The following is a 15,870-nucleotide window of genomic DNA, read 5'->3' as shown; positions in this document are numbered from 1 at the left end:
TCACACTACACATGCATATACAAACATATATATTTACACACCCATTTGGGTTTTCTTCTATTTTCTTACTGGTTTTTGTTCTTCATTTTCTCTTACATGTATGGGGGAAGTAGAAAAGAATTCTTCCTCCGTAAGCCATGCGTGTTGTAAGAGGAAACTTAAATGCCAGGATCAAGGGGCTAGTAACCTTTTCTCCTGTATAAATTACTCAGTGGGATACGGCCAGTTTGTTGAAAAAAAATTAAGGGTATGCTGTATAATGCCAAAAAGCTAATGAATAAGACATGGGAAACACTTGGGTACTTTTATTGTTGAAATGTTTTGCCTTCACAGCAAGCTGCATCAGTTGAATACAGTGGGTGGAGTCTTTTAAACTGGAGACAATGCAGCTGGAAAGATAAGATATTCAGTTGTTTAGCCTTGATAGGTGTTCAGTCCTGTAACTGCCTCAAACAAAGCAATGAGCACAGAGGCTTGTATACTGGAGAAAGAGGTAAGGTGTAGCAGTTGGAGATAATATAGGTGGAGATAAATGGTATAAAATACCAACACAATGGAAAAATACACAAATGCAGTATAATGCGATCCTTTTTTGGCTACATTTCACCCACAGTGTACCTTATCAAGACACAAACAGATCTGTTTGTGATGTTTTGCCCACTGTGTGGGCAAAATGTAATCAGTGAAGAATTGCATTATATTGCATTTGTGTCTTTTTCTATGGTATATTATAATTATAACCAGGTGCTAAACCCATAAGGGTCATACAGTGCCATTTCCATGGTATAGGTGGGTGGGGCAAACTGGTGTTAGTAGATCGTGACAAACTGGACCTGTGTTAGGAGCGAGTGGAGATAAATGGTTTTTATGACTTGACGTGCTATTGGAGTGTGAGCAAAGTAAAATTTATGAAGGGATTCAGGGAAACCAGTTAGCCAAACTTGAGACTTGGAGGTGGGAAGTATGGTGCCTGTGCTCTGAAGGAGGGGTGTTGGTATGCTGTTTTTTTAACTATAGCATAAGCATGTCTCTGGCAAGGCAGTGATGGAGTGAATGATGGAAGTGTTCTTTTTCAGGTCACCTTGCCTTGGTGGGAAATGGCCAATGTGTTAGTAAAAAAAAAAAAATTATTAGGTTGGATGAACATATGAGTGGTAGATCTCTGTACTGAGGTTCCATGCTGTTGCTGTGTCAGACAATTATTATAATGGTATAGTATAAGTTCATCTACGGAGGAAGAAACGGGAATGTACCAGTGTTACAAGCACTTTTATATGGGTGTAATACATGGGCTTTGAACATTGTAGGGAGGAGACTAGAGGTATTATAGATGTCATGTTTGAGAGCAATGTGTAGTGTGGTTTATAAGAAAATTTGGACCGTGGAAAGTGAAAAAAAAAAAATGGTGAAATCACAGTAATTCAGCTTGGTGTATATGTGTATTATACCAAAATTAATACAACATAAAACATTTCTATAGTTATATTAGTATTGAGAGCATCTGATATATATTTACTAGGCTGCTATATTTTTGTTCCCCAGTTTGTTTACATTTTATAATTACAGTAATATTCATAAGGATGATAAAATTATATTGACTGTATTGTGCTATGGAGAACAGAGAAGGTAGCTAGAATATATTGGTGACTGTAATTTTTTTATGAGAATCTGGGGTTTTAAATTAGTGGAGTGTAAGTTTTGTTGGGTAAAGAATAACACTGTTTATCAATTTTTTTTGAGATGTGTATCTTTTGAAAAAAGGATCATATACTATACTAATAGCACTTTCTGATCTGTATAGTTTTCAATAAAATTTAAATTGTAATATGGGTATAAACTTTGTGGGACAAAAATATATTTTACTTCTCACAGATTCAGTTTAAATATATTAATCTTGTGTACCATATTATGTAATAAAATATACTTATTGGTAAAAGAAAACTTGAAAAGATGGGGTGGTAGGGAAAGTGGAATATTCAAATGGCTCCAGAAAGAAATCCAAATATTCTTCCTTGAAGCCTTTTTATCCACAAAGATGCTACAAAATAATGAAATATATTTGTCCTAAAAGGTTGATATGCACATAAAAATTCTAAAAATACCCCTAACCCTACATTACAATAATCTAAACTTTATTGAAAACCATGCTATGAGTATCAAAGAACCCTACTAGTATAAGATTATTCTAATCTCTTTCTCAAAACAGATACAGTGGACCCCCGAGTTTCGGCAGCCTCAACTTTCGCGAAATTCGACCTTCGGCGAGTTTTTTGGGAAAAATTTGGCCTCGAGTTTCGTGAAAAAACTCGTGCTTCGGCGACCGTCCGGTACCCGTCCGCCCGTCACCGTGCACACAAAGCCAGTCTCCCACGCCATTCACGCTCAGTGTGCTATTGTTTACCAACACGTGACCATCACCCTGCGGGTTCATACATTTCATAATAATCCATTGTTTTTTGTGCTTGCAACTGCTAAATAAGTCATCATGGACCCAAGGAAAGCTAGTGCAAGCCCTTTGGTAAATAGAGTGACGGGGATGTGGAAGAGTTGGTGGAGGACCACAGGGAAGAGCTAACCACTGACGAACTGCAAGAGCTTCAACTGGAACAGCATCAGACCACAGCCGAGGAAGTTGCTTCGGAGGAAGAGGGAGTGGATGAGGTGCCTTCTTCAGTGATTAAGCACATATGTGGAATGAGTTGCAAAGTATCACCCTGACCAAGCTGAAACAAGCCGTATCTGCAACATGTACAATGACAGTGTTGTGTCCCACTTCAGGGAAATCTTAGAAACGCCAGAAAAAGACCTTTCTGGATAGGTACTTTGTGTGCCAGGGGTCCAGACTCAAGTTGTTCCCAGTGGCATTAAAAGAAGAAGGGAAGTAACCCCAGATAAGGACTTGCTACGTAAAGTCCTAATGGAAGGAGATTCTCCTTCCAAACAATAGTGTCCACCAACGACACCCCCAACCGGGGGCCACAGCCGGGTCACCATATGGAGAAGTATTGGCGAATCTCTAATGAATGAATGAATAGTGTCCACCTTCCTCCTATCACCTCCTCCCATCTTCCATCCACCCAGAAGTCTTCAGTAAAGGTAAGTGTAATATTATTTATTTTAAATGCATGTACTTGATTTTCTCATTGTTTTTCATTATGTAAATCTTTAATTTGAAAAAAAATATTTTATTTTAATATTTTTGGGTGTCTGGAACGGATTAATTTTATTTCCATTATTCTTATGGGGAAAATGGTTTCGAGTTTCGTGAATTTCGACCTTCGGTGGGCTCTCTGGAACGGATTAATCACAAAACTCGGGGGTCCACTGTACATATACCCCTTATTCAAAACCCCAAATACGTACTTGTAAATTATTATTATTATTATAATCAAGGGGGAAGCGCTAAACCCGGAGGATTATACAATCACAGGCTTAATTCGATGGAGCACAGATCCAATTCTCTAGCAAAAAATAACTCTACAATCATGTACTCTAGCAATCTTCTATGATCTCTATAGCATAACCGTGTCAATATAATTTGATCACCCTTACCTATGAATATGTCTTGTAGGATACATGTAAACCACACAGTAATATATCTAGCACACAACTACTGAGCATATTTGACATTCCATGCTCGTCTGTTAAAAGCTCCCAAGATTGGGGAGGCCTTGATGCTGGTGAAGAGCTCTTGGTCCAAGTAATTGGATCTACTCTATCTGGATCAAACCTAATTAGCTTCAACTCCTATAGGTTTAATGCTTTCCCATGAATAATCTATTAAAGATCATCTGTTATGATCAATTTTAATTGCTTATTATATTCATGGGATAGAGCTAAACCTGTAAGGATCATCAGCTAACCAATGGCATTGTCTTAAACTCATACAATATGGAAAATATTTATAATACATTTTGTGGTGGACATTAAACAAAGTACGTGTTCTCTTCATTATCCACTATTATTATTGTAATAACAGATTGAGATCATACATAGCCAGAAATTTATTAACAAAACATTAGTCTAAGGTTACACTGTTTCTCACTTATTCTTATTTTACAGTTCCTTTTAAAAGCCAGCTTTGTGAAGCTCCCGTAGCTGTGCACCAAGTCGTTCACCTTTAAACTTCCTTAGATGAGTTTCCTGAAAGTAAGAACACAACATTAGTGGTGTATGCAATAAATCATTATCTGGCACCAAGGGAAAGGCTGCACCAGATTTTCTAAAAACACTAGATAAAGATGTGATTTTTCATGGCTGCTACTGAGGAAAATGGACACTAATGCATTCACTTGGGACACCTTCATTGAAAAAGTTTGTCTACAGACCTTGAACACTTCCAGTATGAGAGGAAACAGGAGGTAGTGTCTCCTTTCATACCTGTTCATGGATCAAAACATTTTCAATGAAGGTGTCCTAAGTGAATGAATTTGAGAACACATTTTTAACTATAACATGGATGTCATTAGAAAAAAAAGGTTCCGAGTTCCGAACAATTTTCAGGAATGCACTAGCACAATAAGTATGGAGGAGCCATGTTTTGAAATACATTCAAAGTTAAGAGACACTGCCTTCCCAAGAACTGTTCATTTACTTCTGCAATTGTTATTGAATACTTGTGTGTGCAACATCTGGGTATATTTGAGACTTGTCACCTGCACAGCAGAGTTTAGCAGTCTGATAGACGCATGAGATGGGTGCTTATAAAGCTGAACCAGTGATGTGAAAATGAAGTGATGTAGCAGTAGTAATCACATCAGTGTTGGAGGGGCTCCTTTGGTAGATATGTAATTTTAAAGTGTTCACATAAGTGAAAAAGAAAAACTTTCACCATCATTCACTCCATCACTGTCTTGCCAGAAGGGTGCTTTACACTACAGTTTTTAAACTGCAACATTAACACCCCTCCTTCAGAGTGCAGGCACTGTACTTCCCATCTCCAGGACTCAAGTCCGGCCTGCCGGTTTCCCTGAACCCCTTCATAAATGTTACTTTGCTCACACTCCAACAGCACGTCAAGTATTAAAAACCATTTGTCTCCATTCACTCCTATCAAACACGCTCACGCATGCCTGCTGGAAGTCCAAGCCCCTCGCACACAAAACCTCCTTTACCCCCTCCCTCCAACCTTTCCTAGGCCGACCCCTACCCCGCCTTCCTTCCACTACAGACTGATACACTCTTGAAGTCATTCTGTTTCGCTCCATTCTCTCTACATGTCCGAACCACCTCAACAACCCTTCCTCAGCCCTCTGGACAACAGTTTTGGTAATCCCGCACCTCCTCCTAACTTCCAAACTACGAATTCTCTGCATTATATTCACACCACACATTGCCCTCAGACATGACATCTCCACTGCCTCCAGCCTTCTCCTCGCTGCAACATTCATCACCCATGCTTCACACCCATATAAGAGCGTTGGTAAAACTATACTCTCATACATTCCCCTCTTTGCCTCCAAGGACAAAGTTCTTTGTCTCCACAGACTCCTAAGTGCACCACTCACCCTTTTCCCCTCATCAATTCTATGATTCACCTCATCTTTCATAGACCCATCCGCTGACACGTCCACTCCCAAATATCTGAATACATTCACCTCCTCCATACTCTCTCCCTCCAATCTGATATCCAATCTTTCATCACCTAATCTTTTTGTTATCCTCATAACCTTACTCTTTCCTGTATTCACTTTTAATTTTCTTCTTTTGCATACCCTACCAAATTCATCCACCAATCTCTGCAACTTCTCTTCAGAATCTCCCAAGAGCACAGTGTCATCAGCAAAGAGCAACTGTGACAACTCCCACTTTATGTGTGATTCTTTATCTTTTAACTCCACGCCTCTTGCCAAGACCCTCGCATTTACTTCTCTTACAACCCCATCTATAAATATATTAAACAACCACGGTGACATCACACATCCTTGTCTAAGGCCTACTTTTACTGGGAAATAATTTCCCTCTTTCCTACATACTCTAACTTGAGCCTCACTATCCTCGTAAAAACTCTTCACTGCTTTCAGTAACCTACCTCCTACACCATACACCTGCAACATCTGCCACATTGCCCCCCTATCCACCCTGTCATACGCCTTTTCCAAATCCATAAATGCCACAAAGACCTCTTTAGCCTTATCTAAATACTGTTCACTTATATGTTTCACTGTAAACACCTGGTCCACACACCCCCTACCTTTCCTAAAGCCTCCTTGTTCATCTGCTATCCTATTCTCCGTCTTACTCTTAATTCTTTCAATAATAACTCTACCATACACTTTACCAGGTATACTCAACAGACTTATCCCCCTATAATTTTTGCACTCTCTTTTGTCCCCTTTGCCTTTATACAAAGGAACTATGCATGCTCTCTGCCAATCCCTAGGTACCTTACCCTCTTCCATACATTTATTAAATAATTGCACCAACCACTCCAAAACTATATCCCCACCTGCTTTTAACATTTCTATCTTTATCCCATCAATCCCAGCTGCCTTACCCCCTTTCATTTTACCTACTGCCTCACGAACTTCCCCCACACTCACAACTGGCTCTTCCTCACTCCTACAAGATGTTATTCCTCCTTGCCCTATACACGAAATCACAGCTTCCCTATCTTCATCAACATTTAACAATTCCTCAAAATATTCCCTCCATCTTCCCAATACCTCTAACTCTCCATTTAATAACTCTCCTCTCCTATTTTTAACTGACAAATCCATTTGTTCTCTAGGCTTCCTTAACTTGTTAATCTCACTCCAAAACTTTTTCTTATTTTCAACAAAATTTGTTGATAACATCTCACCCACTCTCTCATTTGCTCTCTTTTTACATTGCTTCACCACTCTCTTAACCTCTCTCTTTTTCTCCATATACTCTTCCCTCCTTGCATCACTTCTACTTTGTAAAAACTTCTCATATGCTAACTTTTTCTCCCTTACTACTCTCTTTACATCATCATTCCACCAATCGCTCCTCTTCCCTCCCGCACCCACTTTCCTGTAACCACAAACTTCTGCTGAACACTCTAACACTACATTTTTAAACCTACCCCATACCTCTTCGACCCCATTGCCTATGCTCTCATTAGCCCATCTATCCTCCAATAGCTGTTTATATCTTACCCTAACTGCCTCCTCTTTTAGTTTATAAACCTTCACCTCTCTCTTCCCTGATGCTTCTATTCTCCTTGTATCCCATCTACCTTTTACTCTCAGTGTAGCTACAACTAAAAAGTGATCTGATATATCTGTGGCCCCTCTATAAACATGTACATCCTTAAGTCTACTGAACAGTCTTTTATCTACCAATACATATCCAACAAACTACTGTCATTTCGCCCTACATTATATCTTGTACAGGTTACCCTCAACATTCGTGAGGGTTAGGGGATCAAGAGCCTCGCGAATGTTGAAAAAACGCGAATGTTTGGTGCCCCAATATATTGTAGGGAAATATATTACAATACTGCTTCCTTAACTTGTTGAACCATGAATAATCATAAAATACATGAAAACGTCATAAACTGTACTAAATATATACATGTTATGCTTTAATAACGTATGTTATTTAATAACTTGTAAATAACATGTATGTTATTGAATACCACAGACTCCACCACTGCGAGTCCCTACTACCCTCCCTCCGACCCCCGCAACTGGCAGCCAGCCCTCCCACCACTCAGTGTGGTGAGTGTTTTGTTTGTTCATTATTTGCTATTAAACTACAGAATAAATAATGTAAACCCATTCATGACTGCATATTGGAATGGCTATTCGGACAGGTATTAGACGGTGACATCATGTGTTTACTCTTGAACACAGCAAAGAATCGAACATTTCTGCTATTGCTAATAATAACAATAGTAATAATAATAATAATAATAATAATAATAATAATAATAATAATAATAATAAATACGATATAATTGAAGAAGGAAATTGTACAAAAATACGAGGGAGTGGTTGACACATCGTCAGTGTGACTTTGTTTATGCTGGAGTGAACATTAGTCTCCCTGCTCTTCCAAACATTTCACAATAATTCAGCAGTTGAGGCAGTGGTATTTAATAACATATATGTTATAAATAATAATAGTACATGTTATTAATAACATGTATTATTATTATTATTAATAATGTATTATTATTAACATGTATGTTATTAAATACCATTGCCTCAATCACTGCCTCTACCACTCCAGTCACACTCAATCTACAAGCACCAAACACAATGAATTATTGTGAAATGTTTGGAAGAGCAGGGAGACTAATGTTCACTCCAGCATAAACAAAGTCACACTGACGATGTGTCAACCACTCCCTCGTATTTTTGTACAATTTCCTTCTTCAATTATATCATATTTATTATTATTATTATTATTATTATTATTATTATTATTATTATTACTATTGTTATTATTAGCTGTAGCAGAAATGTTTAATTCTTTGCAGTGTTCAAGAGTAAACACATGATGTCACCATCTAATACCTGTCCGAATAGCCATTCCAATATGCAGTCATGAATGGGTTTACATTATTTATACTGTAGTTTAATAGCAAATAATGAACAAACAAAACACTCACCACACTGAGTGGTGGGAGGGCTGGCTGCCAGTTGCGGGGGTCGGAGGGAGGGTAGTAGGGACTCGCAGGTGGCGGGAAACTTAAATATGATTTGGCGGCTGGGAATTTGGTGGCTGGGAATTTGGCGGTTGGGAATTCGCGAATGTGTGAAGCCCGTGAAAGTTGAAAACGTGAATGTTGAGGGAGACCTGTATTATATAACAGTATATATAATAACAAACTATAGAGAGAGAGAGTCAACAAGTCGGTCGTCTCCCACCGAGGCAGGGTGACCCAAAAAAAAGAAAGAAAATCCCCAAAAAGAAAATACTTTCATCATCATTCAACACTTTCACCACACACACCTGTTATCACTGCTTTTGCAGAGGTGCTCAGAATACAACAGTTTAGAAGCATATACGTATAGATACACAACATATCCCTCCAAACTGCCAATATCCCAAACCCCTCCTTTAAAGTGCAGGCATTGTACTTCCCATTTCCAGGACTCAAGTCTGACTACAGTGGACCCCCGCATACCGATTTTAATCCGTGCAAGAGGGGTCATTGTTATGCGAAATAATCGGTATGCGAATGAATTTTCCCCATAAGAAATAATGGAAATCAAATTAATCCGTGCAAGACACCCAAAAGTATGAAAAAAAAAATTTTACCACATGAAATATACATTTTCCTACACACAAAGAGAAGGATACATGCACAATAGTAGAGTAGTACATGCACAATATATATTGTGCATGTACTACTCTACTAAATGAAGAATAAATGACACTTACCTTTATTGAAGATGCAGCAATGACTGATGAGACACTGTGTCCTGGGAGTGCCTTTTCCTCCTGAGTACTGTAGGTCCTGTTTGGCATTTTCTTCCAGAACAGGCCTTATCACACTGTGTATGCCACTACGATTCTTAAATCTCTCAAACCAACCTTTGCTGGCTTTAAATTCACCAATATGAGCACTAGTTCCAGGCATTTTTCCCTGTTCACCTGGGTGTTAGTCGACTGGTGTGGGTTGCATCCTGGGAGACAAGATTAAGGACCCCAATGGAAATAAGTTAGACAGTCTTCGATGACACTGACTTTTTTGGGTTATCCTGGGTGGCAAATCCTCTGGGGTTAATTGTTTCTTGGTATTCTCAATAAGCCACACCAACAACGGTGCTACAGCAGCAGCAGCAGCTGACGGTGGTACAGCAGCAACAGACGATGCTACAGCAGCAACAGACGATGCTACAGCAGCAGCAGACGATGCTACAGCAGCAGCAGCAGCTGACGGTGGTACAGCAGCAGCAGACGATGCTACAGCAGCAGCAGACGATGCTACAGCAGCAGCAGACGATACTACAGCAGCAGCAGACGAGCTACAGAGCAACAGACGATGCTACAGCAGCAGCAGACGATGCTACAGCAGCAGCAGACGATGCTACAGCAGCAGCAGACGATGCTACAGCAGCAGCAGCAGCGACGGTGCTACAGCAGCAACAGACGATGTTACAGCAGCAGCAGACGATGCTACAGCAGCAGCAGCAGCTGACGGTGGTACAGCAGCAACAGACGATGCTACAGCAGCAACAGACGATGTTACAGCAGCAGCAGACGATGCTACAGCAGCAGCAGCAGCTGACAGTGCAGCAGCAGCAGCAGCTGTACCACCAATAGTAGCGATGGTTGATTGGGGTTTATTATACAACCTGGCCAGCTCGGAGACACGCACTCCACTTTCATACTTATCAATGATCTTTTTCTTCATCTCTATTGTAATTCTCACCCTTATTGCTGTAGGGTTGGCACTAGAAGCTTTCTTGGGGCCCATGGTCACTTATTTTCCAGAAAAAGCACCGAAAACACTGTAATAATACGAAATATTCCGATTGTATGCTTGGATGTTACCGCGGAGGCTGGCTGGTAAACAATGCCACCGGCGGAACATGTGAGCGTGGCTCAGGCCGCACATTGGACGCGTCTCGGACGAAAATCGGTGAGCGGGTTTTTAAGCGGTATGCGAGGCAAAATTTTTGCGATTAAAGCAAGCGGTATGCGGATTAATCGCTATGTGATGCCATCGGTATGCGGGGGTCCACTGTATACACGCTTATTATGACCCACTTTTCGCATCCAACCTTTACTTTAATCCACATAATTCTTGAATTTACACATTCATATTCTCTTTTCTCCTTCCATAACTGATCCTTCAACATTACTGCTACCCCTTCCTTTGCTCTAACTCTCTCAGATACTCCAGATTTAATCCCATTTATTTCCCCCCACCGAAACTCCCCTACCCCCTTCAGCTTTGTTTCGCTTAGGGCCAGGACATCCAACTTCTTTTCATTCATAACATCAGCAATCATCTGTTTCTTGTTATCCGCACTACATCCACGCACATTCAAGCATCCCAGTTTTATAAAGTTTTTCTTCTTCTCTTTTTTAGTAAATGTCTACAGGAGAAGGGGTTACTAGCCCATTGCTCCCGGCATTTTAGTCGCCTCATACGACACGCATGGCTTACGGAGGAAAGATTCTCTTCCACTTCCCCATGGACAATAGAAGAAATAAAGAAGAACAAGAGCTATTTAGAAAAAGGAGAAAAACCTAGATGTATGTATATATATATATGCATGTGCGTGTCTGTGAAGTGTGACCAAAGTGTAAGTAGGAGTAGCAAGATATCCCTGTTATCTAGCGTGTTTATGAGACAGAAAAAGAAACCAGCAATCCTACCATCATGCAAAACAGTTACAGGTTTCTGTTTCACAGTCATCTGGCAGGACGGTAGTACTTCCCTGGGTGGTTGCTGTCTACCAACCTACTACCTAAACATGAGGTATATTAAAAACAAAAAACTGTGGCAAACCCACAAGTCACAGAGCACACGACAATGCACTGTATAGGGAAGATATTTTCTTACCACTTAAAATAATAACAGGTATATGAATAAGAGACATGTGCAACACTTGGACATCTTTACTGTGGAGACATTCATCAACCAGCAGCTTTATCAATCCAAGTAATAATACTGCAGATGGAAGACATGTAGTAATAGAGGTGATCAGTCCATCAAGACTAATGGGCTGAGAGACTACCTCATGTTTTTCACCAGTTCCTGTATTATTTTTGTACTGGACTGATAAAGCCATTGGCTGACAAATAGTCTCCAAAATAAAGATACCGAAGAGTTGCACATGTCTCTTATTCATCTATTTGGCAGTTTTGTAAGCTGCTTTCCTAAAGGAATAATCTTGGCAATGGACCCAATTCAAAAACATGTATGATTGCCTCTCAATCATTTCCTCATTCTCCACTCAACCTGCTGCCCATCATTGGAATTACCAAGCAATACAAGCCCTCCACACATGCACAACAATGTGTCTGGTGAAAGAATAACCAAGAAAAAATACTTAACTGAAAGTATTTTGCATTTGAATGTTTGCAACAAGATCTAAAAAGTGACTGACAGATAAGAGATATATGTGCATTGTAAATTCATGAAAAAAAAGAAGTCAACCCATAAATCAAACAGCACCTTGGGAATGGGAGATGATCAGATTAGTTACAAAGGAATGGTAGCTGCAGTTCTGTGGATCAAGAACCCTTCATCTTCAAGGGTACACAATATACTAAATTTCTCTTACTTCTATCATGTACAATATCACTATATTACCTACCAAAGTTCAGTGCATGATCCATACAAGTTTAGCACTCTAATTATAATCATAAAAACTAAGCACTAAACCCACAAGGGTCATACAGAACTATAATATTTTCTTTAAGGGAAAGGAAGGGGGGTATGCCTTATGCTGAAGGGCTTTTTGATCCAAGAAATTGAAACCTTGCCTCACATCGACTGAACCTGACTGCCGTCCATTCCCAATGTGTTGTATGACCCCCCCTACCAGTTTAGTGCTTTCAATTAAATATAATTTCCCTGAATCAAATCTAATTATCACCCAATCCCAGGCACTGTATGCCCCCTACAGGTTGAGCCCTTCCCTATGAATATAATAGTTAACCAAGGCCAAAACACTGAGCATATTACAAGCACCACAATTGTAATATATCTATTCTGTGTTTTTTTTTTTTTTTTTTTTTTTTTTTTAACAAGTCGGCCGTCTCCCACCGAGGCAGGGTGACCCAAAAAAGAAAGAAAATCCCCAAAAAGAAAATACTTTCATCATCATTCAACACTTTCACCACACTCACACATAATCACTGTTTTTGCAGAGGTGCTCAGAATACAACAGTTTAGAAGCATACACATATAAAGATACACAACATATCCCTCCAAACTGCCAATATCCCAAACCCCTCCTTTAAAGTGCAGGCATTGTACTTCCCATTTCCAGGACTCAAGTCCGGCTATATGAAAATAACCGGTTTCCCTGAATTTTTTTTTTTTTTTTTTTTTTTTCAACAAGTCGGCCGTCTCCCACCGAGGCAGGGTGACCCAAAAAAGAAAGAAAATCCCCAAAAAGAAAATACTTTCATCATCATTCAACACTTTCACCACACTCACACATTATCACTGCTTTTGCAGAGGTGCTCAGAATACAACAGTTTAGAAGCATATACATATAAAGATACACAACATATCCCTCCAAACTGCCAATATCCCAAACCCCTCCTTTAAAGTGCAGGCATTGTACTTCCCATTTCCAGGACTCAAGTCCGACTATATGAAAATAACCGGTTTCCCTGAATCCCTTCACTAAATATTACCCTGCTCACACTCCAACAGATCGTCAGGTCCCAAGTATCATTCGTCTCCATTCACTCCTATCTAACACGCTCATGCACGCTTGCTGGAAGTCCAAGCCCCTCGCCCACAAAACCTCCTTTACCCCCTCTTTCCAACCCTTTCGAGGACGACCCCTACCCCTCCTTCCTTTCCCTATAGATTTATATGCTTTCCATGTCATTCTACTTTGATCCATTCTCTCTAAATGACCAAACCACCTCAACAACCCCTCTTCTGCCCTCTGACTAATGCTTTTATTAACTCCACACCTTCTCCTAATTTCCACACTCCAAATTTTCTGCATAATATTTACACCACACATTGCCCTTAGACAGGACATCTCCACTGCCTCCAACCGTCTCCTCGCTGCTGCATTTACCACCTAAGCTTCACATCCTGCTCACACACCAACAGATCGTCAGGTCCCAAATACCATTTGTCTCCATTCACTCCTATCGAACACGCGCATGCACGCTTGCTGGAAGTCCAAGCCCCTTGCCCACAAAACCTCCTTTACCCCCTCTCTCCAACCCTTTCGAGGACGACCCCTACCCCGCCTTCCTTCCCCTATAGATTTATATGCTTTCCATGTCATTCTACTTTGATCCATTCTCTCTAAATGACCAAACCACCTCAACAACCCCTCTTCTGCCCTCTGACTAATACTTTTATTAACTCCACACCTTCTCCTAATTTCCACACTCCGAATTTTCTGCATAATATTTACACCACACATTGCCCTTAAACAGGACATCTCCACTGCCTCCAACCGTCTCCTCGCTGCTGCATTTACCACCCAAGCTTCACACCCATATAAGAGTGTTGGTACTACTATACTTTCATACATTCCCTTCTTTGCCTCCATAGATAACGTTTTTTGACTCCACATATACCTCAACGCACCACTCACCTTTTTTCCCTCATCAATTCTATGATTAACCTCATCCTTCATAAATCCATCCGCCGACACGTCAACTCCCAAGTATCTGAAAACATTCACTTCTTCCATACTCCTCCTCCCCAATTTGATATCCAATTTTTCTTTATCTAAATCATTTGACACCCTCATCACCTTACTCTTTTCTATGTTCACTTTCAACTTTCTACCTTTACACACATTCCCAAACTCATCCACTAACCTTTGCAATTTTTCTTTAGAATCTCCCATAAGCACAGTATCATCAGCAAAAAGTAACTGTGTCAATTCCCATTTTGAATTTGATTCCCCAAAATTTAATCCCACCCCTCTCCCGAACACCCTAGCATTTACTTCCTTTACAACCCCATCTATTCTGTGTATGGTAGGTATATATACTTTGCTTGTGAGTGTGTGTGTATTAACCCTTTGTTGCAGGTCCCTTTCTGAAACTGTCATTCTATGTCGCAAAATATTCGAAAAAAAAAAAATTCTTTCCAAAATGTTATGATTATTTTACTGAGTGTTTTAAGCCTAAAAAAAATGTTTGCCATCAGTACTTACCGAGATACAGAGGTGCAAAGTTGGCAGAAAATGAGCGGTGTATGGCAACAGCGGCGAATGCTGCCCACCCGGTATTCTTTTATTTACTCCAATTCGAAGGTTTCTTGTATTTTCCAATGTTTTTCTTTTCTAAGTAACTTATGTGGCCTGTGAGACCAATGTAAGGTGCATTGTTCAAATATACACTCATTGTTTACAACACAATAACTGAACAAACATTATCACTATTAGTGTATAAAACTTTTTTACACAAACAATACAAAACATTGTTTATTACTAGTGTTCCATAATATATATACATATGTACAGTCACTGAACACTTTCCTAGAACTGCTGCAGCTTGTGGAACTCTTTGAAACATGGGTATATGCAGAGTGGCACTTGACACTCTTCACACATAAAACGAGTGTCTCTGCTTTTTTTTATTATCACACTGGCCGATTCCCACCAAGGCAGGGTGGCCCGAAAAAGAAAAACTTTCACCATCATTCGCTCCATCACTGTCTTGCCAGAAGGGTGCTTTACACTACAGTTTTTAAACTGCAACATTAACACCCCTCCTTCAGAGTGCAGGCACTGTACTTCCCATCTCCAGGACTCAAGTCCGGCCTGCCGGTTTCCCTGAATCCCTTCATAAATGTTACTTTGCTCACACTCCAACAGCACGTCAAGTATTAAAAACCATTTGTCTCCATTCACTCCTATCAAACACGCTCACGCATGCCTGCTGGAAGTCCAAGCCCCTCGCACACAAAACCTCCTTTACCCCCTCCCTCCAACCCTTCCTAGGCCGACCCCTACCCCGCCTTCCTTCCACTACAGACTGATACACTCTTGAAGTCATTCTGTTTCGCTCCATTCTCTCTACATGTCCGAACCACCTCAACAACCCTTCCTCAGCCCTCTGGACAACAGTTTTGGTAATCCCGCACCTCCTCCTAACTTCCAAACTACGAATTCTCTGCATTATATTCACACCACACATTGCCCTCAGACATGACATCTCCACTGCCTCCAGCCTTCTCCTCGCTGCAACATTCATCACCCACGCTTCACACCCATATAAGAGCGT

The 15,870-nt window shown here is 40.3% G+C and overlaps 1 protein-coding gene across 2 annotated transcripts in view; it reads right to left on the bottom strand.

Moving 5' to 3' along the window:
• Positions 1-290: 290 nt before the first annotated feature.
• The window catches only part of LOC138851662 (vacuolar protein sorting-associated protein 37A-like), a 63,206-nt gene continuing 47,626 nt past the window's right edge, over positions 291-15,870 (bottom strand). The window contains exons 5-6 of one of the 2 annotated variants that reach the window (XM_070081015.1): positions 4,046-4,143; positions 291-389 (exon numbers count right to left, since the gene is read on the bottom strand). In XM_070081015.1, the coding sequence (XP_069937116.1) occupies positions 4,069-4,143 (75 nt within the window). In that variant the 3' untranslated portion in view covers positions 291-389; positions 4,046-4,068. Of the gene's footprint in view, positions 390-3,942; positions 4,144-15,870 lie in introns of those variants that run through there. The other variant, XM_070081014.1, reaches the window with a different exon arrangement.

Source organism: Cherax quadricarinatus, unplaced genomic scaffold, assembly GCF_038502225.1.
Source record: "Cherax quadricarinatus isolate ZL_2023a unplaced genomic scaffold, ASM3850222v1 Contig1458, whole genome shotgun sequence".
In the NCBI taxonomy this organism is placed as follows: Eukaryota; Metazoa; Arthropoda; class Malacostraca; order Decapoda; family Parastacidae; genus Cherax; species Cherax quadricarinatus.
This window is presented reverse-complemented; position numbering and strand designations above follow the sequence as displayed.